Source organism: Erigeron canadensis, chromosome 6 (assembly GCF_010389155.1).
Source record: "Erigeron canadensis isolate Cc75 chromosome 6, C_canadensis_v1, whole genome shotgun sequence".
Classification (NCBI taxonomy): domain Eukaryota; kingdom Viridiplantae; phylum Streptophyta; class Magnoliopsida; order Asterales; family Asteraceae; genus Erigeron; species Erigeron canadensis.
Window position 1 is genome coordinate 38,390,695 of NC_057766.1, and position 26,408 is coordinate 38,417,102.

General features: G+C 34.1%; 4 protein-coding genes across 6 annotated transcripts; 3 read left to right on the forward strand and 1 right to left on the reverse strand.

Annotated features, from left to right (window-relative positions):
* Positions 1-854: 854 nt before the first annotated feature.
* LOC122605645 (probable aspartyl aminopeptidase) lies at positions 855-6,029 on the forward strand. Its single transcript, XM_043778601.1, has 10 exons — positions 855-1,126; positions 1,214-1,301; positions 2,162-2,297; positions 2,386-2,658; positions 2,765-2,906; positions 3,023-3,259; positions 4,042-4,174; positions 4,430-4,611; positions 5,501-5,613; positions 5,820-6,029. The coding sequence occupies exons 1-10, from the start codon at positions 917-919 to the stop codon at positions 5,923-5,925; spliced, it is 1,620 nt and encodes a 539-aa protein (XP_043634536.1). The 5' UTR covers positions 855-916; the 3' UTR covers positions 5,926-6,029.
* A 2,172-nt stretch (positions 6,030-8,201) lies between these two features.
* Positions 8,202-12,709, reverse strand: LOC122603825. The gene is made up of 5 exons (XM_043776646.1): positions 12,192-12,709; positions 10,348-11,053; positions 9,526-9,883; positions 9,044-9,433; positions 8,202-8,436 (listed from the first exon to the last, which is right to left on the reverse strand). The coding sequence occupies exons 1-4, from the start codon at positions 12,475-12,477 to the stop codon at positions 9,383-9,385; spliced, it is 1,401 nt and encodes a 466-aa protein (XP_043632581.1). The 5' UTR covers positions 12,478-12,709; the 3' UTR covers positions 8,202-8,436; positions 9,044-9,382.
* A 2,218-nt stretch (positions 12,710-14,927) lies between these two features.
* LOC122603317 (nifU-like protein 4, mitochondrial) lies at positions 14,928-21,584 on the forward strand. Of its 3 annotated transcripts, none has more exons than XM_043775993.1 (7): positions 14,928-15,294; positions 16,527-16,688; positions 16,788-16,963; positions 17,102-17,205; positions 17,293-17,404; positions 17,618-17,687; positions 21,564-21,584. In XM_043775993.1, the coding sequence occupies exons 1-6, from the start codon at positions 14,952-14,954 to the stop codon at positions 17,684-17,686; spliced, it is 966 nt and encodes a 321-aa protein (XP_043631928.1). In that variant the 5' UTR covers positions 14,928-14,951; the 3' UTR covers position 17,687; positions 21,564-21,584. The 3 variants fall into 3 exon arrangements, with proteins under 3 accessions (XP_043631928.1, XP_043631926.1, XP_043631925.1); XM_043775991.1 differs by lacking the exon at positions 21,564-21,584 and adding an exon at positions 17,901-18,175 and having other exon boundaries at positions 17,618-17,686; XM_043775990.1 differs by lacking the exon at positions 21,564-21,584 and adding an exon at positions 17,765-17,843.
* Positions 21,585-22,461: 877 nt separating this feature from the next.
* Positions 22,462-23,321, forward strand: LOC122605176 (zinc finger A20 and AN1 domain-containing stress-associated protein 6-like). Its single transcript, XM_043778071.1, has one exon. It carries the CDS (start codon positions 22,636-22,638, stop codon positions 23,119-23,121), a length of 486 nt encoding a protein of 161 aa, XP_043634006.1. The 5' UTR covers positions 22,462-22,635; the 3' UTR covers positions 23,122-23,321.
* Positions 23,322-26,408: the final 3,087 nt, after the last annotated feature.

Sequence of the window (26,408 nt, forward strand, 5' to 3'; positions counted from 1 at the left end):
CCATAATATGGTGAGTCAGTGAGAGAGTAACTAGTATGGATAGCTAGTTGTCTATATTGGACCCAACTATATCCTTATTGTAGAGGCATCTCAATAGAAAACTCCATTGGGCTTTTTACCACCAAAAATTTTGACCGAAATTAACTTTACACCTGACAAAAATCAAACCATAACTTAAAAAATAAAATTGACCATTAGATCAACGGATCATTGTAAATTTGTAATGTGGATTAGTTACATGACTTAAATCGAAACAAGTCTAAGAATTTGATTTTCAACCCATATAAGATCGAAGGTCATTTTTTACCTTTTCATATTAAACCTGAAATCAGTCTTTTTTACCTAGATAGAGGTAAGACTGGCTACATTTCTACTTCTTTTATAAATTGTCGAGATATTAAGACCAAAAACCCGCAAAAGACGGTATTAAATGTTATTTATAACTTATTTACTTTTTTTTAAAATTTTTTTGAACATTGTTAACTTATCTATACTACTATATAAAAATTATACCCATATGTTGAAAAGTTTACAACTTGGGACATGCGAAGTTACCGTTTTACCCTTAATTAATTAACTTACACAATTATTCCATAATCTTTTAAAAAATATATATTCAGTATCTCTAATTTCAAATATCTTTGTATCAATTTCATACACCACTTGACGCCATCACCATCCATTGACGTCACGTACCACATTGCAACTAATATCATCGTCGCCACATTGCGCGGGTACCATGCTCGTTTACTTAAATCCAAACATGACGATTTAAAGCATTTAGTAAGTAAACTTCCAAATTTGGCCCTTGATGTTTTGAGTGATGAACATCTGTAGTATGAAGAATTTGGTAACAAAAAAAAAAAAAAAAGTTTTATCACATCCAACAGAAGATAACTCCCCGGAGGTTGCTGAAATGGCAGCGGCAGCAGCAGGCCGATTCCACCTCCTCCAACAGGCAATAACAATCTCATCATCTAAATTCCCTCTTCAATCGCCCTTATCTTGTTGTACGCCTAATAGTGTTTTCTTAAAACCGAGTAGCAACACTCGTTTACGCAACCTTCATCTCACTCCCTCACTCTGCTCCACCTCCAATCCCATTCCCATTCCCCCAGATCATGAGGTATATATATATACATCTCTCTCTCTATATATATATATTTAATTTTTTTTAAAGAAAAATTTGAATGATTTGAAGTGTGTTATGCAGAGTGGTAGTGCAGGTGGACCAAGCGGTTCAATAGTCGGTGATCTTCTCGACTATCTCAACGAATCTTGGACTCACTTTCATGCCACAGGTACATTTCTTATCTTATCGCCGACTCTTGTATTACTTTAATTATTAAAAAAAAATCAAGTCAAATTACTATTGTGTTACTCCCTGTCATGTAGAGGATACCTACGATTCCTAAAGCCTTGTTCTTTCCCAGTACATAGTCTTCTTCAACACAAAACCAAGAAAGTTGAATCCTTTGGTTGTACTACACTCTAGTGTGGTGTTTGGTTTAGTTTATTGGATGTCTCTGATTATTTTGTAGTTTTCACCCAACTAGTTTCAGTTTTTCTTGGTTGGAATCTTTGTATAAATGAGTACCCTGATTGATGGGCATGTCTATCTCTGCCGGAAGCACCGCCTCTGACTTAATGAGGGTTTCGCCATTACTTGCCTGCCTTCGTGATTGTACCATATGCGCATACAATGATAGAAAGCTTGTCCAATTGTTGGTACGTACTGAAATCTAGAAACTGTCAGTCAGCGATCCTTTCAGTTGAGCTTCTCGCCATTCAAGTACTGGTCCAGTGATTTTTCTTTCTTTGAGTCTAGTAGCTGTTGTTGATTGTTTCAGTTGAGCCTCTTGTCATTTAAATATTAGCGGTGGATTTTGTCGCATACCTTATTTTACATGAACTTTATGTAAACGTGATTGCTAGGAAGTTGATGGAAGAGTTCGGCTTATGTGAGTGGATCCCATAGGACATACAGAAGACAAATAGAGTAACTGTATTATTTTCACATTAGTTATACTTAAAGGGATCAATGCACATTGATTTAATAATTACTCAGATTTGGTGTTAAAAGATTACACTTGAATTGTATTATTTAAGTGCTTATTGCTTGCCAAAAATCCCAACTTATTATCTCAATGTGAATCTACAGCCGAAGCAAAGCAACAGTTAGTTGCTGCTGGATTCCACCTGCTCAGTGAGAATGATGAATGGGACCTTAGACCTGGCGGACGCTACTTCTTCACTCGGAACATGTCCTGTGTGGTTGCTTTTGCCATTGGAGAAAAGTGAGCTACCATATTTCCTTTAACTATTATATCCTTTATTATTTTCATTAAGTTAATGTTTTGTTTATTTAATGGTTTAGTTTTTCAGGTATTCTATTGGCAATGGTTTTCATGTAATTGCTGCTCACACGGATAGCCCATGTCTGAAATTGAAGCCGAAGTCCGCATTGTCGAAATCCAACTATCTTATGGTGAATGTACAAACCTATGGTGGTGGATTATGGCATACTTGGTTTGATAGAGATTTAAGTGTAGCTGGAAGGGTCATAGTGAGAGATGGTGATGACTCCTTTCTACACAAACTAGTCAAGATAAAGAGGCCCCTTTTACGAGTGCCTACGCTTGCTATTCATCTTGATCGGTTTGTTTGCTATTTTTCTCTTCTTGATGTATGAAATGTTCATTTAAGTAAAGATATATTTAAATTATTCACATTGTCATCATCATATATGTTGTTTTGGTTATAGTACGGTGAACAAGGACGGTTTCAAACCAAATTTGGAGACTCAGCTCAACCCACTGTTGGCAACAAAACATGACGATGCGTCCTCGGATAAAGATAGAAATTCCACATTGTCTAAAGTTCCTCATCATCCTCTACTCATGCAGGTATTTTTACTCACAGCCGTTGACAATTATAGCAACCATAGTACAGCAGTTAAGTGTCATCATTATCATTCTGCTGGAACTAGCTTTATTTGGTGACGTTATGTTGTTGATTTCAGATTTTATCAGATGAGTTGGGCTGTCAAGCTGATGACATAGCAAGCATTGAGCTAAACATTTGTGATACCCAACCTAGCTGTCTTGGAGGTGCAAACAACGAGTTCATATTCTCTGGAAGATTAGACAATCTCGCGTCGAGTTTCTGTGCACTCAGAGCTCTTGTTGACTCATCAGGGCCCGAAGATCTATCAAATGAGCATGCAATTAGAATGGTTGCACTTTTTGATAATGAAGAGGTACTTCAGCTTCTGAAATGTGACATTTTGTATCATGATATCACTTATTCCTTATAAGCTAAGAAAAATAAAGGTTCTGGTGAGTATCAATATTTTAATGAGCATTTTTTATAGTTACTATAATAAAGCTGAGTGAATGTTTGTTAAAAAGATTTTATTTAACAAAGCTGAGCTGCATGTTTGATACCAAGCTAAAGGTCTTGCTGTCGTCCTTTTCCGCTATTAGTGGTAGCCTTCTTGACCTTTGGGTTTTTTATATTATCTCTATCGAGTCAAACTGATGAATTACAACAATAGCTTAAAAGAAATATGCCAACCAGGTCATAAGCTGCCCAAAGTGTATTTTTGATACATATAGTGTTTTAAATTTTATATTTGGAGAATTGGATTATTATTTAACTTAAAACAAGTCTCCAGATCGTGAATAAACTAACCGTTAATTCATAAAAAAACTTGCCTTTTTGGGGAAACAGTCTTGGTCAACCAAACCCAGGCCATACTAAACTTACATTTCTGACCTGCTGGTATCTTGCCCATATTGCCATCTCCAGCATTACTATGCTGCATATAATATATGTTCTTTGATGCTGTTGTTTGCATGTATTGCTTATGATGGTAATAACTTGCTTTTGTGCCATGAGGAGTTGGGGCTACTTTTCCACTGCTTATGTCTTTAATGTTTCAATGTTGAACCATACAAAGTTTAATTGCAACTTGACCATGTCAAATCATTTCTACCATTTCCTTCTTATCTTCAGTTTTTACTTCTTTCTGTTTTATAGGTTGGTTCTGATTCAATGCAAGGGGCTGGTGCACCAACAATGTTTCAAGCTATGAGGCGGATAATTGATTGCTTGTCTAATCAATATGTCAGAGAGAGCATTTTTGAACGTGCAATTCGTCAATCATTTCTTGGTTTGTAGTAAAGCTTTAAGGATCCTTATTTTGCTATTTCAGATTTTATATGGTCAGAAAACTTCTTAAATGTTTTTGCCATTAAAAAATGCTAGCTTTTCTTCATCAACCTGCATTTATAAATTTTTAACAGATTGATTGAAAAGTTAAATAAACACTGAACCAGTTGAATTTTTCGGGGCATGTTAATATTGTGGTCCTGTTACTTCATCTTTGTTTGTATTAAGCTTAAGTTACTTTCATATATTCTTGCAGTTTCTGCTGATATGGCTCATGGAGTGCACCCTAATTTCATGGACAAACACGAAGAAAACCATCGGCCGGAATTGCACAAAGGTCTTGTAATAAAGCATAATGCAAACCAACGGTATGCCACCAGCGGAATTACGGCTTTCCTTTTTAAAGAAGTCGCTAAAATTCATAACCTTCCAACTCAGGTAACTGTATGTTAAAGGAATTTTTAAATTCATTTTAGGGTTAAGTACCTTTTTCATCCCTGTGGTTTCCCAATTGTGCGTTTTTCATCCCTCCAAGTTTTCGGCCAAAATCATCCCTGTGGTTTTCATTTGGTCCTTGCTTCCGTTAAGTGCCCCACGTGCGTGTCACGTGAGGGGTATTTTCGTCCACTAGACGTTTCATGTCTCTTATAAATACTCACCCAACCTTACTTTACCCCATTTTGTCCCTGTGCTTTCCCCAAATCAATCAAACCATTCCAAATAGCACACATATACAAACACAAAATCAAAATCAACCTTTGATTTCACCATGAAAAAGCCAAAAAAATGGCTACGAAGAAAACCAAACTCCATCGACGTCTCGTTTATGTTTGGTTAGTCTTTTATTAGGGTTTATTAATACTTACACTTCACGAACAACAATAGAAATGACGATCTAGGTTCCTTGTTGTCCATGATATTCGAACAATCAATGGCTTGCCACACACACAGTGGGGAATCATTTGATCGTGGGAAATTGGGAGGGAAATAAAAGAGGGAAAAGAAGGGAGAAATTAGGAGGGAAAGAAAAGAGGGAAAAAGAGAGAAACGGGTTATGAGAAAAGAGGAGGGGTTTTTTCTTTATATACGGAGTATATTTAGGTCTGGTGGACAAAAATACCCCTCACATGACACGCATGTGGGGACACCTAACGGAAGCAGTGACTAAATGAAACCACAGGGATGATTTTGGCCGAAAACTTAACGAAGGGATGAAAAACGCACAATCGGGAAACCACAAGGATGAAAAAAGTAGTTAACCCTTCATTTTATAATAGTTAAATCTAGTTTTAAGGAAGTCAATTAGATTTGTTTGACTTATATGCAGGACTTTGTGGTAAGAAATGATATGGGTTGTGGATCCACTATAGGCCCTATACTTGCTTCTGGAATTGGTATCCGCACAGTAGATTGTGGTATTCCTCAGCTTTCCATGCACAGGTAATGATTTTGGTTGGTACAATAAATGATCCGTTCCAAAACCAGTTTACCCATTCATCTTAGTTGATGCTGTAACTGCAACAAAACTCTAAAAAGTTAAAGAAAATCGCTTCTTAAATCTTGGCACGCCACATCATTATTTGTTTGCATTGAGTACTTCTATTTTTACAGTGTTTTCTGAGAAATGGGTTTCCCAATTACTGCAGTGTAAGAGAGATTTGTGGAAAGGATGACGTCGATATTGCTTACAACCATTTCAAGGCATTTTACCAAACATTCTCAAGTGTAGACCGTAAACTGAACGTGGACTAGTTAGTTAGTTTCCATCGAGATTGTAGGAACAAAGCAAATGTATCACAAAGCAACAGTAAGGAATCTCTACATTCTTTTTATTTGTCAAGAACTCTGTTTCTCTCTCTCGCTCTCTCTCTCTCTCTCTATATATATATATATATATTTTTTATATATGGAAAACATAGGTCAAGAAAAAGTATGTGTTATTAGCAGTTGATAACCAATAAGATACTTCAAACATTAGCTAGAGGCCTAGCCATATATCCCTGATGGTATGTATGGTATTGCACATAAACCATGAGAAAATACACATCCAAGGTTTAGTTTTGACTTGCTAGTCCTGCACTTTCGTTTTGTTTTATTTCTTCTCTTTCTGGGAACTGGAATCAAGTTGGAGTTGGGGTTTTTGAACACAATTAGGATCACCGAGTTTCTGCTTCAATTCGGTCAGAAGAGCCTGATTCTCCTGATTCAACTGCTGAGCTTTCCTTCTTAGCTTTTCGTTCTCTTGAATGATTTGGCAATTTTGTAGGAACAACTCTGAGTTGGATTTTTCCATCTCCTTAGTTTTGCTCTCTTTCCTGAAAAATAAGTACAATGATGTAAATTTGAAGGGGTAGCATTCTAGCAGAAACATCAAACATGGTTAGTTTGACTTGGAAGCTATTAGTTATGGCACCTTGACATAATAGTTTTTTGAACTGATGAGTTGATTACTATGGGCAAATGGGTCTTTTAGCTTTGAATTTTATTTTTTTATTTTTATCAAGGAAAGTTTGAATTCGACCAAGGACATCCCAAAAAAGTATTGACGCACAATTATATGTGCAACTTTGTGATTTAACTTTTGTTGCAACTTTCAAGTAGTTTTCCTTCCTGGCAGAATCTATCATTTGATTAAACCTTGTAACAAATACCAGTCAATTGCTGTATAGTAGAATTTTGCTCGAGTTACCTGATTCTGTAAATGAGCTTTGTACTGGCGATATCAGGTCATGCATGTAAGTCTTCTGTAGGAGGTGGTCGTAGTGGCCTGAGGAAGTGTTAATGGAAGAGGTGTAAATAAGTAGTTAATAAATATATGGATAACATAAACTGTTGGTTATGATAAAATGAGGAAAGGAAAGCATGAAAAGTCATACAAAACAGACATCGCCTTTATTTGTAAAGCCATTTCGTACTGCTTTATTTCTTATAAAACGTCATTCTTTGCATGGGTCTTTAACCGTCCATGGAGTCTGGGAACTTCCTTTTTTACGTTTTTAAAAGAATCATACCGTTGGCTTCATATTTAAATTACTGTAAAATGGTTGAAAATGCGTAAGACCAAGAATTAAGTAAATTTAATGGAAACTTGATGCAAATATGCATATCGATTTTACTTCGAACGAAACTTTGAAAACTGAGAGTAAAAAAATTCTTCAGAATATCATTTCGTTATTAATAATTACTTTAGATGTCACAGATGTTGGTAAAGTACATATCTTGTGAAGTAACACATTAAAATCAAGAATAACTAATTATGATAATGAGCAAATTAACGAATCCAATATGAAAGTTTTCACAAAAGAAGGAAACGTTATAATGGACATCAGAAAAACGGAGATTTGTATATTTAAGTTAAATGTTGTGCGGATGTGTTTACATGAAAGCAAGTTTAAAGTGTATTTTATGTGACCAAGACATAAACACGTTCTTTACCTTGTGCGCTATACATTTAATGCGTATATTAACTATTAAGTGACCGTTTATGTAAAACCTTTGTGACTCTAAAACGAGGATGGGATTAACTTGATACTGTGGGAGTAACAAATTTCATGTTGATTAACAAAACATCTTGCTAAATGATGTCGGGGTTCCCTTTTCGCGGCTTTTATAATCCGAGATAGAGCATGACCTTGCTCAAGACTTTTCGAGGTGATCAGTCACTGAAATTGCTGGATGAGAAGCAATACCGTGAGTGTTTAACTGATAGATAAGGCTCATAAGCGACTGTTTAGGCTCAGTCAAATTCAACCAACATCTTGCTGGCTGAGTTTTTTTTTTCAAAAAACACATGTTGCAAAAAACACAAAGTACATAGATCTTCTAGGGAGTTTTTTTTCAAAATGCTTGTTTTCACCTTAATATGCAAAAGGCAATCTGTAATAACAGTTCATTTGTTTCAGTTTGGCTCATCTACAGCCAACTTGATACCAATATGCACTATACACGATCAGGATACTCTATGGCATATGAGCATAGTTCTTACTCTTCTCCTTATGAAGGAAAACCCAAAATTCACAACCAAGCAATTTTCTTGAAAAACGATAATGCAAAACTTAGAGTTTAAATAAAAAGCATACGGCATACAAGAATGTATTTTTCAAACATAGATTTTTACATAAGAATACACACTATTGATATTGTATGCCATTTTCTTCTTCTATTCACCCAACTTATGAGTGATATAATTGAAGCCTCTTTTTCGGTTAAGCCACCAGCTGGGCTCCACTTCCATTTGTACCATCCTATCTACGCTTTATGGTGCTGCAACAAAAGAACAAATCTGAAGAATGAATGCATTGAATGATGATATTGGATGATAAACAATAGAAAGGGGGTCATAAGCTCCCAAATTGAATTTTTTATTCATAAAACTTCATTAATCATTTTATTAAAACTCACTAAATTCAAGTGTATTGCGTTAAGTACGTATAACTACTTTTCATTTAATATTTGTTTTCCTTGGATTTATATTTTCAAGTCCCATTATGCGCTTGAAACACATACAAAGCTGAGTAGATTTGATAATAATAGGGTTGTTACTCGTGAATTTTATAATAGGGCTATTATCGTTTAATCAAACTCTATTTGTTTATCTTTTATCATTTTCAGTATCATGACGTAATAACATGCCAGTTATTATCTAGCATACACCTTTTGTAATCCTATCTGACGCCAAGACTATAAACCTAGACCTGTTTTGGCCCATTACCAAACCGAGTTGGTTTTCCAACTACATGACTCGTACACTTGATATGCCAAGACAAAACTAAGACAAGAGTCATGGGGAATAGTAAGAAGATATTATTTTTAAAAAATTGAAAAAAGTAGATTGTGACAAAAGATAGCAAGAAGAGATGTGGAGAGCTACCTTTGCTTGCAAAACAGGTGTACATTAGCAGCTCCGATAGTCTTTTCTTCTTATCACTCTTCGTCGTCATCAATGGCAAAGTAGAGCTCACCTGAAGCTATTCAACATAATGATATAGCAGAGACCAACGAGCTTCGGCAAAAATTATGAAGCTCCAGAGACTGAGATTGATGAAATGGACCAAAACCATATTCATGATACTGATACGTCCATCCCAACCAACCTCAGTAAATTATGCCTGCACCTCTGCCAGCTTAGATAAGGTGAAGTGATAGAAACCACAACACACAGTATACACATTCGATAGCTCTGGCAGGGTGCAGGCATGGCCCAAGCCCCTCATCGGGGCCGGGCTAATCCAAAACTTGCATCAGGTTGCGGCTGCTGAGACTGCAATGACATGTCATAAATAAACATTTAGTATTCAACATATTAAGAATACAAATGCCAAATAATATAACATCCAGTAATATGTCTCTTACCTGTGCATAGTGTTGATGAACCTGTTCATGAGGATGGATAAATGTCATCCCAGGACGCTGACAGGGGTACTGCATATATAGTGTTGAGGCTGAATGTGGAGCGTGGTTGGGACTAAATGGAGTCATCATTGCATCTGGAGGCCGGTAGCCTAGTCCGGCAGGAGAAGATGGTGGAACCCATGGGCCAGGCAAATGTTGAGGAAGTGCACAAGGTTGGCGTTCACCAGAGATAGGAGACCTGTGTGCTGAACCAAGCTGAGGAAATTCAGTGTTGTAATTCACGACTGGTGTGTACATCGGCTGTATGGCATATGAGCCTCCATTAAACCCAAAGCCTGGATCAAATCTTTGTGCATATCTGTAAAAACACATTATATTATTGCTCCTATGTGTGCTGCCTAACAAGAAAGGAAAAAGCTTTTAAAGAACAGTTCCCAAAAAAACCTCTCTCATTATCATTAGGAAATTTGAGTTCTTGGAAATGGAATCTAGAAAAAAATTTATATAAAATTTATATGACGAGAGAAGTTACTGAACTGTCTAGAACTTGATTTGATAAAATATTAGGAATATTCCAAAGACAAACATCAAGAAGCCACATTTCTTATAAGTATAAAAATGATCACCCAAATCTTTAGTACAAGAAAAAATCGGTGCTTGTTAACTGAAAAGGGCCATGATCTGATGCATTCACTAAAGTATCATAAATGTACACCTACTATGCTTTGAGTAACTTGACGTAAACTTGCAAAAGTGACACATATGTATCAATTCACAGAACAAACTGAGATGGTGATGCATGCACAGAAAGATGATGCTAACCTGTCATAACTCCTATCATAATCGGGATCCTTTCGTTCAACTTCACGGTCACGAAAGATGGCCACTCTACTATTACTACGTGACCTAACAATTGGCTCCTTCTCTGTCCTAACTCTACCTGATCTACTGCTTCCGGCAGAGGAATCAACTGAAACCCTTCCAGTACTCACATCAGGAACAGAAACTTCTTCTATCTTTGAAGTCACCAATGGACTATGCTGCTGGAAAACTTCCTGCATTCTCGGCTCATTTTCTTGTTTCCCACCACTAGAGCTGGAGGTGGAGCTAAATATTCTTGCACGGGCTCGATTATACTCTTCTTTTCTCTCCTCCACACTCTTTAAACTATTGTTCTTCGTCGAATTTGAGTTTGCTCCACCACTGTTTTGTGATCGCTTATTAGGCCTCTGTTTGATAGCAACCTTAGCAACGCTGCTACTAAGGCCGTCTTCTGTTGGTAAGTTAACAGGAATATCTGCTAATCGTATTAGAGGAATTCGGCAATCAGAAGTCTTGCGGACAATGATCCGTGAACCAGAACCATCCGGAAGGGTGTTGTCTAGTAGTACCATCGACTGCAGTGAATAGTGTTGAGCCACACGATGTGCTGCTAAGCGAAGATATGAAGTAGGCAACTGCTGGAACTCCATCTGTTGTTGCAAAGGATCTCTAATGAACTTCTCCACATCCTGCTCCATCCGCAGCACTGAACATAACATGATAAATATGCACTTTTAAACTTAATATGTAACACGTACACAAAATGGACTAGAAAAATTCACTGAAGTATTATAATATGCAATGGAGACTAATTCTTATCAAGTTTTGATAGTAATATCATAACACGTCATTGTTCTCATATACTTTCTAAAAGTGGTGGAACCTCAGAAACAAGACAATTTAATATTCTGCAAACCCAACGATTAATACTAATCCTCGAGTCATCATATACACATGACTCCTATGTTTAAGAGTCACAACTAGATGTTATTTGATCCCCTCAGAATTATGGCCCCCATTGACGGTTATCACAAAAGGCTTGAAAGATTCACATTCCCATAACTATTTACAATTTTTAGTTGTCAGTCCAAACTATACTTGTCAATGCAATAGGGTGGCCAACCGGGGGAAAAACAGGATTACATTCCCTGAGCAAGCGACACATCAAGGTTATTGGGACCGACCTATACATAATTTAATTACAAATCATCCTCTATATCAACTGAAACTATGAATGATTTCCTCTCCCTTGTCCTTCAAGTTCAACAAAACAAGTGAAATACTCAGACATTTTCATAATAAAGTTTTGATAATCAAACATGATTTGGTTAATCTACCCCAAGCTAAAGCAGTAACACATTTAAAAAACCGCAAAATCTCCGAAACTAAATTCCCTGTCCTCAAATAATTTCCAGCATTGAATAAGATCATATCACTAAGCAATGACCACCTTATAAAAGATTTTATTAAAATCAATACATAATGCTACACATATAAACATTAACAATAAACATATTAATTGTCCGCGATTGCTTATTTGAATGATTATCCCTTTGTTATTATGTAGGCATTATATGCAAAGTTGCAAAACTGCTTTTTCTGCTAAATTTATACAAAATCAACACTTATTCACAAATCATTGTAAAGCACTTTACAATTATTAAATGCCCGATTATTATCCTAAATTGATCTTCCTTTCTAAACATTGCATTTACAAATCAGTTGAACCAAAACATGACCTGACTTTAACGCTACCTTAATATATCCTCCAACTAAGAGAACATGAAAAAAATAAACTTTAATACTAATCTACTAAAATATATACATATATAAATTTATACTACCTGAAAGGCGTTCCCTAGGGTTTTGCAAGGCTTCGCGAAGAAACTGATCAACAGAATCAATCAGATCCTCCAACACACCGCCGGAAGACGAACTCACCGGAACTGAAGAATCACTAACAAACTCCGAAGAGCTATTAGTAGTAGTAGTAGTAGTCAAACCCGAGTTTTTATCATTATTATTATCACGCTTCGAATTAAGCATCAGCCTGCTCATAGTAGCGTCTAAGTCAGCAACCTCCCATGAATCCGGCGGAGCAGCTCCGAGATCGTCGACTGATCCCGCCATGGCGGCGGTGGGCGGTGACGGTAGTTGTGATAGAGCGATTTGGTGAAGAATGATGTGATGTGTTTAGATTGATCGGAGTGATGTCAGGTGGTGGCGGTGTGAGATCGGAGGGATTTGATCGGTTTCATGAGAGAGAAGGGGAGGAATTGTTTTGTTTTGTTATTATAATAAAGATGATGAAGATGAGAGGAAAGATGAATCGACAGTAGAGAATGAAGATAATAGGGTTTCACAAGGGGAAACGTGCCTCTATACCGTCGCACGTGTCGTGTACATCTCACTAATCCAATAATCATCAATTGCTATGTCTTGTTCCCCTGTACTAATGCTAGCATGGTGTCACGCAAATGCGGCGGCGGTAACGATAATATGGTGGTGACGGGTGACAGTGAGTGGATAGCGCTGACGACAAATAGTGTAGACTATTAGGTTAGTGTAGTTATTTTAAGACTTGAGGGACTGGTAGTGTAATTTATTTCATTAAGGGTATCTTAGGTATATTAGTGGAGGTAATTAAATTGATGAATAAAATAAAGAAGATGGGTAAAAAAAGAGTAAGGGTATTATAGTCATATTGCATAGAGTAATTTCAACATTTCCATAAATAAATGGGCTATTCTTTTTATGTATAAGTATAGATAAAAAAAACTTACATTTGAATTTTATGATAAATATATAAATAATTTATCCACCTTAATTACAGTCTTAAGGGCTGAATTTAACAAACTCTTTTATTTATAAACCGTGTTTGTAAAAACTGATGTATAAATATAACATCTCAATTGCTAATTTTATAACATTGTTACTAATATCAAAATATTTCATTGAAATTCCATTGAAGCCGAGTATAACTTGATTGGATTGCGCACTATACTCTTTGTATCTTAATTTTCTTTTGTTAAGCATGATTTAAAAAACTATATTATGGGTAATATATTGTAAAATATATTATTATAGAAATAACCACCCATTTAATAATACGAGTAGCCTTTAGAGCACCTTTAATGGAACATGTATTAAACTTAAAAAAGGGCTTAAAACAGCATTTTGTTTTGAGCTAGAAAGTAAACAGTAGGAAAAGATCGAAAGAAATGGGATTCGAGCCCGTAGATTGATACTTTGAGTGTCAAACTCTATAACCATAATAAGGGTAGTATTCAACTTCGAATACAATGCACATCATTAGGTATGTTTTTAGTTGTGTCTAACTAAGGCTTAAACATGAAACCTTTTGAATGAGTGATGTCTTTTTAACCACTGATCTAATGCTCAAATACTTACGTTTAGTTAATAATTTTAAAAAATTAACTATTATTAATTAACATTTGTGCTTAAAATAAAAAAATTTGGATAGATAATAACAAGGTTATTTTTTAAAAAAACTAGTTAAACTTTTAATATACAAAATTAAATTAAAAGAAAATTGAATATGCTGTAAAGTTCATAGATCAATCACACACATACATATATATATATATATATATATATATTAATGATCACTTTTGATTTTTAAGATAACTTTATCAAAAAATGATGTAGTTAACTGTATTTAAAGTAAGTTTTTAATTTAAATAGAAAAATTGCAACAATAGCCAATTTTCATACGATCGTACCAAAATAGCCAAGGTTTTCGGATTATCACAAAATAGCCAAGAAAATCGCACAAAAAAATGAAAATTGCAACAAAAAACGCGAAATCGCAAAAAAAAAATGGAAATCACAAAAAAAAACGCGAAATCGCAACTCGCAGTTCGCAACAATTTGACTTTGACTTTTTTTTAAAAATTTTCATTTAAGGATACTAGTTTATTATATTAGACATGAATACAAAACTTCAGATGAGCCCTAAATTTTCATTAAATTTAAAGATACAATACAACTAAATAAAACTTAACATTTATTTAAAACATAAAACATTAAGAAATTAAAACACACAAAGCAGTTTAATGAGATGGAAAAATAAATTGCTCTGGAACAACTTGATTGTGCGGTTACCACCTTAGAGCATTTCATCATAACTGCCAAAACATTTTATGAGATGAATAAATAAGTTTGTCTTTTAATAAATGTGTTATACGAACTATTATTATGTATGTTTCTGTTTATTAAGTTTGTAATGTTTCTTATGTATTTGTGTTGTAGGTTAATGTTTTGTGTGTTTTAATTTGTTAATGTTTTAAATAAATGTTATGTTTTATTTAGTTGTATTGTGTTTTTAAAATTAATGAAAGTTTAGGGTTTATTTGAATTTTTATATTCATGTCTAATATAATAAACTAGTATCCTCAAACAAAACAAAAAAGTCAAAGTCAAACTGTTGCGAATTGTGAGTTGCGATTTCGCATTTTTTGTTGCGATTTTGTTGGATATTTTGTCATAATCCAAAAAACCTTAGCTATTTTAGTACGATGACAACAAAAATCTGACTATTGTCGCCCTTTTCTCAAAATAAATATGAATAGGAAGTGTTAAAAATGAATTTGGCAAGGGATGAAAAGGCAAATACGATAGATACTGATAGAGATATACGCGACCGCCTTCATCTGCAGCAACAAAATCTCCCCTCATTTCATAAAAGATTACAAATAATAATCAGTGTATTGGGGATTCAGGCGGTGGCGATGATGAGGGGTTTACGGAGGTTGATGACATCATCAGGGCATCTTGGTGCAAAATCACGCTATACACCTCGCCGTCTATTATACCTTTCTTCTTCGTCCAATCATCAGCATCTTTTCTCTCCTCCTAATTTCACTTCTTCTCCTAATGTTGTTCCTTCGCACACGTCATCATCTGGATTAACCAATTTCATTACAGGTTAGTTTTTTTCCCATTTTATCAATTCCTTTTTGCTTATTTCTTGTATTTTGTATCATCTTCATTCAATCTTGTTTCTGCACCCATAGATTTGCTGCTGCTTATTGCCCAAAGCTATTACTTTTATTATTTACAGGAAAATACTAGCAATATAACCTGCTTACAAATGACAAATTCATGTTTATCATTTAACTATTGAATCCACGAATAGTTTTTAAGAAGGACAGGAATGATCAAAAAATTGGTTTGATTAGGAACAAGGTTGTCTTTTTAACATCATGGATAGCTTGTTTTTAACAAGTCAGGGTTATGTTCTAGCTTGTGATAACAAAGTGAACAACTTTTCCGAATAAATGTAACTAATAACTAACGGAAAGGGTTGGTCGACTTTTAAGAGATCATCCATCTCTTTCAAAACCTTAGAAAGCTACTATTAGACTTCCCAATTTGGTGTTCTCCCGAGCGATATTGTGAATCCTATAGAGAGAAAAAGCGCCTTTTCTGTGCAGTCCCAACATGAGGCTAATCTTCAGCTATATACCGCTCATTAAGATTTCTTATGTTGATTGTTCCTGCATGTGATACTTCTCACCAAATGTTCCATGAGAATGTTAAAGATAGCATTTTGTGTCCAAGTGAATGGAAATCACAATTTAGGCTTCTAAAGTCACTAGTTTGTGACTTCGCCAATGCAAATTCAACTAGTTACTTGTCAGGTAGAAATAAAAACGAAAACCAGTAAATTTATGTTAGATCATGGAAAGACATCACAGAATAGTAGCAGGAAAAGATGATGATGGAGACATGTTGGACGTGTCTTTCAACAACTGGGAGATCTGAGAGAAGTCGTTGCCCTTATATTAATATGGTATCAGGATTCAGAATTCCCCACTATGGGACTACAAGGAACCTTGTTAAAAGTTAAAAGGAAAGAGCATAGTTAGAGGTATACATGAAATTATATGACTGTTAGTCGTTGTTAAGGGGTAAAATACCACTTACTTTTTGAACTGGTTTGGTGAAAATTTCCCGATCTCTAGTTTTTCCAACTTTACTTTCATGTATAGTTAGTTTTGCTTGTCGTATTATTCGTCCTTCTGCTTATGGGTTGAACTCAGTCACTCACTGGTATGGAATCGATGTATCTTGTAATAATCATAATTTGATTTTACTTTGTCACAATAAAGGGTTGCAAATCGATGTATTCTGAGTATTAAAATTCATCTGGACAGGGCAGAAGAGGACAATGTTTATCCAAACACAATCCACTCCTAATCCTTTATCCTTGATGTTCTACCCTGGGAAGCCAGTTATGGAAGTCGGGAGTGCAGACTTCCCAAATGCTCGTACGGCTATGAATTCACCATTGGCCAAGGCCCTCTTTGGAATTGACGGTGAGTCTGCATCGTGTTATATTTTATGGCTTGAGGTTTTGCGTTGTCAAACAGTCAACAATTATATGGTTGAACTCACATATACTGGTGTTTGTTCAGAAATAACTCGCGTGTTCTTCGGCTCAGACTTTGTAACTGTAACAAAGTCAGATGATGCGAGCTGGGATCTTCTAAAACCTGAAATATTTGCAGCAATTATGGACTTTTACTCATCTGGGAAGCCACTGTTTCTGGACTCGACTACTGCAGCTTCCATGGATACTGCTATTCATGAAGTATTAAGTTCTGAACTCTCTCCTTTCTATGTCTTTTCTGACATGTTCTTTATTCTACTTGTGACTTTTGATAGGAAAATGATATTCTTGAGTGTATTATTTTTTTCTGATTCTTCCTCATGCATGGCATGTCTGCAGGATGACTCGGAAATTGTTGCAATGATTAAAGAACTATTGGAAACTCGTATACGACCTGCTGTGCAGGACGATGGTGGGGATATCGAGTACATTGGATTTGATCCGTATGGCCCGGCCACCTAATTATATTGACGTATTCATTGAGATCTGTTCTAAACCTATCTAAATATGATTTTCTCTTCCATTGTCAGCGAATCTGGAGTTGTGAAGCTAAAGATGCAAGGAGCATGTAGTGGATGCCCCAGTTCATCCGTCACTCTGAAATCAGGCATTGAGAATATGCTGATGCATTATGTGCCGGAGGTAATGGCCACATATTTTGGTTAGCTATTGACTTGTGATGCTTATATAACAGTAAAAAAAAGAAGTTTTTGGGCGACTTTTGACCCGCTTGATTCAGTCAGCTTGAGTTATTAATTTTATTCATTTGAGCTCTAGAAATATACCCAAATTGACCCTTCAAAGGCAGATTAGGTAACATTGCCATTTCTAGTTATTGAATCCCCTGTTTTACAGGTTAAAGCTGTCGAGCAGGAATTTGACGATGAAGATGAAAATGGAGAATTGACGAGCCAGCTGGACTGAGGTAGCCAACCGTATTCATTTGTTCTAATACTTTTTGATTTTTACAACCTTTTTTGTAACCATTGTATGTATTATCAGTGATCATGAGACACAACTTTCCATAAATTGCACAATAGACTATAGTAGCATGCTGGTCCAGAGGCATTTTAAAATTTTATTATCGATGCTTGCTTTTGGTCCTAGGGAAAATGAAGTTTATTTTTTCTTTTCCCTCGAGTAAAACTTTCATCTTGAAGGGCATTGAGATTGTGACCGTATCTTATTGGCGTGTTGAATAATAGTTGATTTCGAACCTTGAGATTGTTGAAACAACCAGTAACTAATCGAAATGAACATTGTATACGAGAAAGATGTTTTGGATCGGTTAATTGGTTTAGTACTGGTTCACAAATTGTTCTTTTTCATATCTACGGTCATTCATGGGAAAGTATGGTCTTGATTAATTACATTGATTTAAGTATGGTCTTGATAAATTACATGGATTTTGAATCTTTTGTGCATCTTAAGTTACATCAATCAGGTAATGTTGTTGGGTGGAAACAAATATTGTGAGCTCAAACTAGTCTATGTTTAACAAGAACTAGAAGTCTAAAAAGAGGGGCGTGTTTGATTTACAGAATGTTTTTGGAATGAATGAAATTTTTCGAAGAAATTAGAATCTAAAGGAAAGGAATTTGACGGAATGTGTTTTATTTTCTGGGATTTCTTCCTTCCTCCATCCCCAAGGAATGGAGATTCCATCAAATGATGGACTGTTTACATTCATACGGAATGAAATTCTTCTTTCTTTGAACAACCAAATGCACGAAAAGATGGAATTCAATTCCAGATTCCATCAAATTCTGTGAAACAAATGCGACCTAAAAGTCTAAAAGTAATGAACATTGCTGCTTTCATGTGCTACTACTTTTTAATGGTCAAGAAGTTGTAATCATAGGTTGACTTCTAAAAGTAATGAACATTGCTGCTTTCATGTGCTACTACTTTTTAATGGTCAAGAAGTTGTAATCATAGGTTGACTTCGATGAGCTTTTTTTTAGTTGAAACTTATGCAAATCAGAATCACTTGTGGTATCTGGAAATAAAACCAAAGTCATTAGGCTATCCGGAGTGAGGTTACTCACAAGTGGGAGGACTTGTGATATTTGGCGCCAGATCATCATGGGCAAAGTGTAAGAAAAAAAGGGGAGTGAGACTACTTGCAAGGGGTGGGAGATTTGTGACAAGTGTATTTAGATAATTGGTTTAGGGGTAATAAAGTCTAAGAGATAAAGAGAGATACTGCACTTTTTTTTTGGAGAAGTGGGCGATCGAAATTTTTCGCCTGGAGGTGTTTTTGGGGCTCAATTGGCTGGGAGGGGTGGTGTAGTGGGTGAAAAAGAGGGGGAAACCGCCCCACTCCATATAGTCTTAGTTTGATTTCCGTGATCCAAAGGGTGTCTTGACTATGCTTCGTATGCATTAAAAGGAGTAATTGTGACATCCGTCACCAAAACTGGTAATTTATTATAGTCTCTAACTTACATTCCAAATTTTTTGACTAGTCAATATGCCTATATAGTATAACAAGCATAGAAATGTGGTGATCATTTTCAATATGGGATTTCTATTACTTGAATTTCAATAGTTTAGGATTGAGATATTTGATCTTCCTAAACGTAGATGACTATAACTATCCCCGTAATTTCTAGACTTGTAGTTGTTAGTCATATTTATTTCTAGACATTGATAAATTAGTATACGCTATTTAGTGGTGAACGAAATCAATAATTATAAAAATAATATATAATTAGTATAAGTAGTAAGATGGTAATAGTAATAGTAAAATATCATATGTTTAGTAAAAAATTTTAGTCATATATATATTACAACAATTTAATGGTGAGCAAGGAATTTAAATTCCATTAGAATTCTTATGATGCATTAAGTCTAATCATAAACTAACTAAAACACTTATCTCCATATATATATATATATAATAACTTTACCCTAAATAATAATAAAAAAAAAAAACAAAACCCTTTTTGATTTTGCTTCTTTTTTGCCGATCAACAAACAAACATCACAACATAAAATATATATATTTTTTTTATTATTAATCATCTCATTGTCAAAGCAAACTTTGGTAAGTTTAATTATAATTTTATTGAATCTTGATTTAAATTACAATTAATAATAAAATTCTTAAAGATTATATTCTATTCTTCTTTTCAAGGTATCTAAGAAGAAGATCATCAATCTTGAGGTAAAATCACTTGTCTTCTCTTTTCATATATATTAGTCTTTTTATTTATTAATATATATATATAAGCATATCTTTTTATTTATTAATTTTTATTTATAAGTAACCTATTTGATGAATATATATTATGGCAAATTTATAATAATGAATGAAAGGGTTTTTTTTTTAGGGTTAAATCAAAAGCTTGAAATATAAATCATATTAATGTTAAAAGTTTAAGTATTTAATGAAGCATAATAATTAATGTAATAAAAGAAATCCAATTATGAAAGCATGAAAATCATAATAACAGATTTAATTAGGTGTTGGAAAGATTTGAAAGTTTATATATAAATATTAGTTGTACTAGTCTTTAAAATAGTAAGTTTGAGTTATTTCAAAATCTGGACAGATTCGGTTTGTTAACTTTGAAAGGTCGTATCTTGGTCATGGAAGATGGTTAAGTCATGTTTTTGGTGTCTAAAATTAAGTTCAGGAAGTCTAATTTCTGGTGGAAGTGGTTTCGTGTCAAAATATGAAGGTTAAGGTTGTCAAACGAATTTTATAACAAAACTGCGCAAAGCTGAGTTTTCCGAACAGATTTTGGTCGACTTCAAATAGTCATATTTTGGTCGATTTTATGAACTGGAAAATTAATTTTCTCCAGAAACGTTTTTGAGATGTTAAGATTGTACAGTAAAAAAATTGGATTTTTTTGAAGCTTCGAAGGCCCTTAACTTTTATAAAACTTTTCTGTGTGCAAATAGTGATTTTTCTGACTAGTCTGTAATCATTGAATTTTTAAAAATAGTTAACGTGCCAAATAAATTATGTAAAAATTCATGTAAGTATATAACCCTCTAAGGTAACAGTAGTTAAGATTTGGAATCTTGAATCGTTCGTTTCAACCTAATAAAAAATAGATAAAGTTACCAAAAATTTCAGTGAATATGAACTTGTAGAATTTAATCTTAAATCATTAAAACAAATACCATATATTAAGTTATGTGACTTGTAGCTTAATAATATATGACAAATCAGTTGTGAATATTTTGAAAGTAGCCATATGTGTATTACATCAAATACGGGTTACAATGGACGGTTCTTGACCATGTCCATAATTGTAACTTGTTCATATTTATATGTTGTGTAGATTCTAGCGACCTTGTTGGATTTGCATAACTACTTGCTTGTTGAGGTGAGTTTCGTGGCCCCTTTTTATATTATTTCTTTGGGGGAAAATGATGCTCAAAACACTTTTCATTTCTTTACTAGCTGTGTCAAAAACTTGTTTGTTTTCATGGACAAATACGTATAATTATGAAATGTGTATGCTAGCTTGCTTGTATTGATTTTTTTGATGCAACAGATGTCTTTTGATATCTATTGAAGACTATTGGAAAACTATCGACCAACTTTATACTCCAGCTGGTAGTTGTTGGTATTTAAAGCATGATTGAGTTGTTGGCAGGAGTGATGGGGATTGTGTTGTTGGATAACTATGATGGCATTGATCAGTATTTAGTATGCTACTACATGTTTATATTTACACTATTGTCCAAACTTGATATATCATGCACAGCAAACTCATTTGTATTCCTTTAAACCTACGAACTCACCAACATTATGTTGACATTTTCGGGCATTCATTTTCAGGTAATAACAATGCTTAAGAAGATTGAGCTTATGGACTTTAGGAAGACCAATAAAGAGATCCTTTATGGACTCCTAGATTGCATGTGAAACATTGAACACTATTTGCAATTGTTACTTCTTTGCCATTTGAGGCGTGTTGCCTAGACTTTCCATTTGTGGAATTTACATTTATTTGAATTTCATTTAGTATGACTCTGTTATAAAGTCCATGTGCTATTGCTATATATTTTCGTCATATCCTACGATTCCGCCTAAAGTGAGGTGTGACAGTAATTGATGTTTATATGTTATATAACCGTAATGCAACAAGAATACGATCCATCATGGATTACGATATGCCCTATAGGGTGATAAGGTGGTTAAGAAGTCCATGCCTTTTTTATCTTCTTATTCCGTAACAATGAAAACATTCAGCTTATATTGTATTGCGATTTCTCTGACGACACTTGTACAAAACACATGTGGAAATAACCTATGTAACCCGACCAAAAATTTACTTGTTAATAAGATGATTGCTTAAGATCTTTCCAACGTTCTACCACATGAGGCCAAAAGAATAGTCTATTTGTTTCCATGCTATAGAACCGTTGATTTAAGCATATAAAAGAATAGTCACACATATTGTATCATGTTTTTAAATTTCATCATCATACATATAAATTAGGACCAAGGCTAATTGATACGTCTTCCATTTGTTTTTATCAATACCAACACCAAGAAAAAGTGTTAAACAATCAATCTAGAAATGAATTGACTATTATAAAAGATTAAAAAGTCTAATCAAGACTCCTAACTTTGAGGCATTCATATACATATACCCTACAATAACGACATTTCTTGGAATCTTCCTACAACCACGTATTCCATAGTCACCTCCACCGTTTATTCTTTCGTTGTTTTCTTTCCTTTCCTTTCACCTTTTTCTCACATTTCAACCAATCCTTCCTTCTTCACCTTTCCATATTTCCATCCCCATTCTCTCCCCCACAACTCTCAATCTCTAATTTCTTTTCATAAACTCCCCTCCACCTGAGCGATCGATTTATTTTCTTATAATAAATCAATCGCTCAAATGGCAGAGGAACAAAATTGGGAAGAAACAAGCAATCACACACCATGTGCTAATAACTGTGGCTTTTTTGGTAGTCCCACAACTCGCAATCTATGTTCCAAATGTTACAATGATCATTGTGTAAAAGAACAACATATGTCAACGGCTAAACTCGCTGTCGAGAAAAGCCTTTTCATTCAGCCCGAAACATCTCCTTCTTCTTCGGCCGGTTCTGATGCCATATCAGAACCGGTCTCCGTGAATAAGGTGGCGGTGGGTAATTCTTTGCACGAGGCGAGTGTAAAAACACAAGTACGAAATAGGTGTGGGTCATGCAAAAAGCGTGTGGGGCTCACGGGCTTTACGTGCAAGTGTGGGACCATGTTTTGTGGGACCCATAGGTATCCCGAAAAACATGGATGCACATTTGATTTCAAGACTGTTGGAAAGGAAGCTATCGCAAAGGCTAATCCGGTGATTAAGGCTGAGAAACTTAACAAGATTTGAGATGATGATGATAATCTTAGCCGTTGATCTGATCGTATGCTTTTAGGGGGTGGGAGATTGGGGAAATGGTTTGGAATTGTATTTGGTTCGGGTTATATTCTAAGGTTGTAAAAATCTACAAAGAAATGAAAGTATGTCATTTATTTATGTAACATTTTAAATTAAGCAAATAATAATTTTTATCATTTACGTTACCGTTACATTATTCTCATTCATACATCAATAACATTCGAAGGGGCGGGGTTTGAGAGAGGTATGATGTATACAATTTTACCCCTATCCAAAGATAAAAAAAAACTGTTTTCAGAAAAAACCTTCGGTCTTGGACTTTCACTCTTGTAAAAACTTCTCGACGGTTTTGTCTCAATATCAGATCTAAAGAACAGATTCTCGATCTAGAGAGATGTTATAAAGAAAGTTGTTAGAGAGTGAAAAATTATTCTCATACATATTACTTAAATCATGTTGTTGTCTTTACATTAACACTAGATCCTTGCATTCTTTTTAGATGAGATATGAAAAGGCGCCATGTGAATAAGTGTCAGATGAATCATTAGGTTTGATGATTAACACTACATCCTTGCGTATTTTCATCACTCTTGTACACCATCTAAGGCTTGATGTTATGATGTATAACCATTGGGTGATGATCCGTATATCACCTAAATTTAACCATACACTACCAATTATGTTTTAGGATGTTGTACAGTACAATGAAACATATTTGGTAGCTTACGGCTAAAATTAAATGGTGTACAGATCACCATAACCATTAAATCATTTTGATAGTTTTATGTTTGACTTTTCAAATGGTCAATGATATCTTTAATCCTTTAAAGTAGACACATTTTATAACTAAATCATATTTTCTATTAATTATATGTTAAACCTTTTCAGTGCATGAATATATGAATGTTAAATTTGAAGTTTGAACACAATATTTTGGTTGGATTTTCATTTTTCTTTTCCAGATGCAACCGGTTATTATATTTTTTTTTATTATTGAAAATTTTTAATTTTTATTTTAATGCTAAATACAACATTTATGCTTGTAGTTGAAATGCATAAAAAACTATAGTTTTTATATTAAAAATCTACCCCGTACAATTTATGGTACATGCACAACTGTTTTACACATCTTAACCCGTATCTAGCAAGACTTTTTTTTATATTTGTAATCATGTGTATATCTTAATGTTATTTTTTGTTGTTTGTGTAGTTTAAAGCTTATATCTATAGCTATTTGGTATTATTTTTAAATGATTTATAATTATATTTTAACTACATTCGTTAAATAAAATTTAATAGCATTTTTATAGAATAAAAAACCTAAAAAAAAACACAAACTAGTACAACCGCTCCGTCCAACTAATTGAACCAGATTTTTTACCTCGTCCTATCTGGTTAACAAATTGGTTTTAAAAATTGATCTATGTCCATCTAGTGCAGATAATGGTATATTTTAAAAGAAATGTTTCATTCTTAAAAGATGTCCAAAGGTAACATTAATTAAGTGTTTTGCTAATAGAATTGGTGACTCATTGATAAGGTTTTTGAACTTCATTTTTCACATTTTTAAGGGTAGATTAACAAGAGGTTTTTCGATAGTCTTGAATTTCATCCTACGTATAATTTATAAATAGGAGTTGAATTTCATATATGTCACTACTAAACTTATAAATATCACATTTATCCAATTAATTTTTGAAATATCATAAAAGCCATTATTAAGATTTAAATATATCATAATTACCCAAAATAGTTACTTTTAATCAATTTATAACACTAAAATCCTTAAAATTATTAATTGACATTTCCAAATTACAATTATACCTTTTCTTATTTAACCCTCTTTTATTTACCCCCATTTATAGAGAATCCTAATTTCAAATTCTCGCTTTTTTTCTTCCCTCAATATCGATCAAAAACAATTTTTTGTTGAGATATTCCATTGTTTATGAGATAATTGTTCTTATAAACATGTCAGAAGGTCCAATACCAATAAAGAACATGTTTTTTTAGCACTATCATTATTGTTTTGTGAGATTCAAGGGACCCGATTTCTAGTATGTGTAATGCGAAGTTGCCAATTAAGTTACAATAATCAGTTTGAAATGGTGTTTTTTCTAACTTGTATGAAATGACATTTATATCGTCACCATTGGAAGTTGTTTATAACTAGTGATGACTGATGAGTTGGATATTGAGTTGTTTTCAAAGGTTTTGAGGGTTTATAAAAAGGGCGGGAATTTGTGACTAACTCTGCGTTGTATGTTGTTTTTAAGGCTTTCATAAGGGAGGAGCACTTAAAATTTACAAACTCCTTGTAGAGGTGGTCGCTGAAGACATTAAGGATTTTACTTCATGTATAAACAATTTTGCATAGTGTAATTGAGGGTTAAATAAGAAAGGTTATAATTGTAATAAGTAAATGTCAGCTAATAAGTTTAAGGATTTTAATGTTTTAAGTTGATTAAAATCAACTAATTGGGTAATTATGATATATTTAAATCTTAATAATGGCTTTTATGATATTTTAAAAATTAATTGGATAAATGTAATATTTAGAAGCTTAGTAGTGACATATATGATATTTTCCTTCAATTAATTACGAGTATTAATCTAATAAATTTTGGCTACCTTGGTGGAGCACTTTCACAAGTATGTTCATATATGTTAAATAGACCAGAACACTTGTGAAAGTACTTTACTGTACATTATATAAGCAATAATATTCATGATAGCCTTTACAGCCATATAGACTTGGTTTTTAGTGAAGGAAGGAAAAGGGTACTAGCTAGCTAGGTCTTATATCGATCTTCATCAGCTACTATATATATAACATTAACAGGCCGATCTTCAATTCTGTTCACGTTATTAATTGCAATTTAACCCTGTTTGGGTCATCAACATATGGTTCTGGATCCTTTGGTAATTAAGCGTAGTGATCGATGATATATTCTCATTTAAAGACCTGGGGAGCCATTTAAGCTGTTTTGTACGTGGACTCATCAATGGGATGATTTATTGCTTACACATTTTATAAAAACGAATAAAATTAAACATGTAAGTTATTATAGAAGGAAGGGAGCTAGGAGAGTATGTTTTTAATTTATAAATAATACTCGTAAAAACTAGGAAATATGAAGTGTTTTGGTCAAGCATAAATTCATTCATCCAACCAGGGATGAGCAAAAGAACTGTTGACCCGCGCACGACTCGAAACCGACCCGCCCGTTGCCCAAACGGGCCGGGTCACGGGTCACGTTTTTGTTGCATTCACGGGT

Bases quoted from the DNA above. Each gene is read 5' to 3' on its own strand.
- LOC122605645 (XM_043778601.1), top strand. From the start codon at position 917: ATGGCAGCGGCAGCAGCAGGCCGATTCCACCTCCTCCAACAGGCAATA. The intron at 2,659-2,764 runs GTTTGTTTGCTA...TTTTGGTTATAG, and splicing joins CTTGCTATTCATCTTGATCG to TACGGTGAACAAGGACGGTT. The intron at 4,612-5,500 runs GTAACTGTATGT...ACTTATATGCAG, and splicing joins TTCATAACCTTCCAACTCAG to GACTTTGTGGTAAGAAATGA.
- LOC122603825 (XM_043776646.1), bottom strand. From the start codon at position 12,477: ATGGCGGGATCAGTCGACGATCTCGGAGCTGCTCCGCCGGATTCATGG. The intron at 11,054-12,191 runs GTAGTATAAATT...TGTTATGTTCAG, and splicing joins CCCTAGGGAACGCCTTTCAG to TGCTGCGGATGGAGCAGGAT. The intron at 9,434-9,525 runs GTAAGAGACATA...ATGTCATTGCAG, and splicing joins TTCATCAACACTATGCACAG to TCTCAGCAGCCGCAACCTGA.
- LOC122603317 (XM_043775993.1), top strand. From the start codon at position 14,952: ATGAATTTGGCAAGGGATGAAAAGGCAAATACGATAGATACTGATAGA. The intron at 17,206-17,292 runs GTATGGCCCGGC...TTCCATTGTCAG, and splicing joins GAGTACATTGGATTTGATCC to CGAATCTGGAGTTGTGAAGC. The intron at 17,405-17,617 runs GTAATGGCCACA...CCTGTTTTACAG, and splicing joins TGATGCATTATGTGCCGGAG to GTTAAAGCTGTCGAGCAGGA.
- LOC122605176 (XM_043778071.1), top strand. From the start codon at position 22,636: ATGGCAGAGGAACAAAATTGGGAAGAAACAAGCAATCACACACCATGT.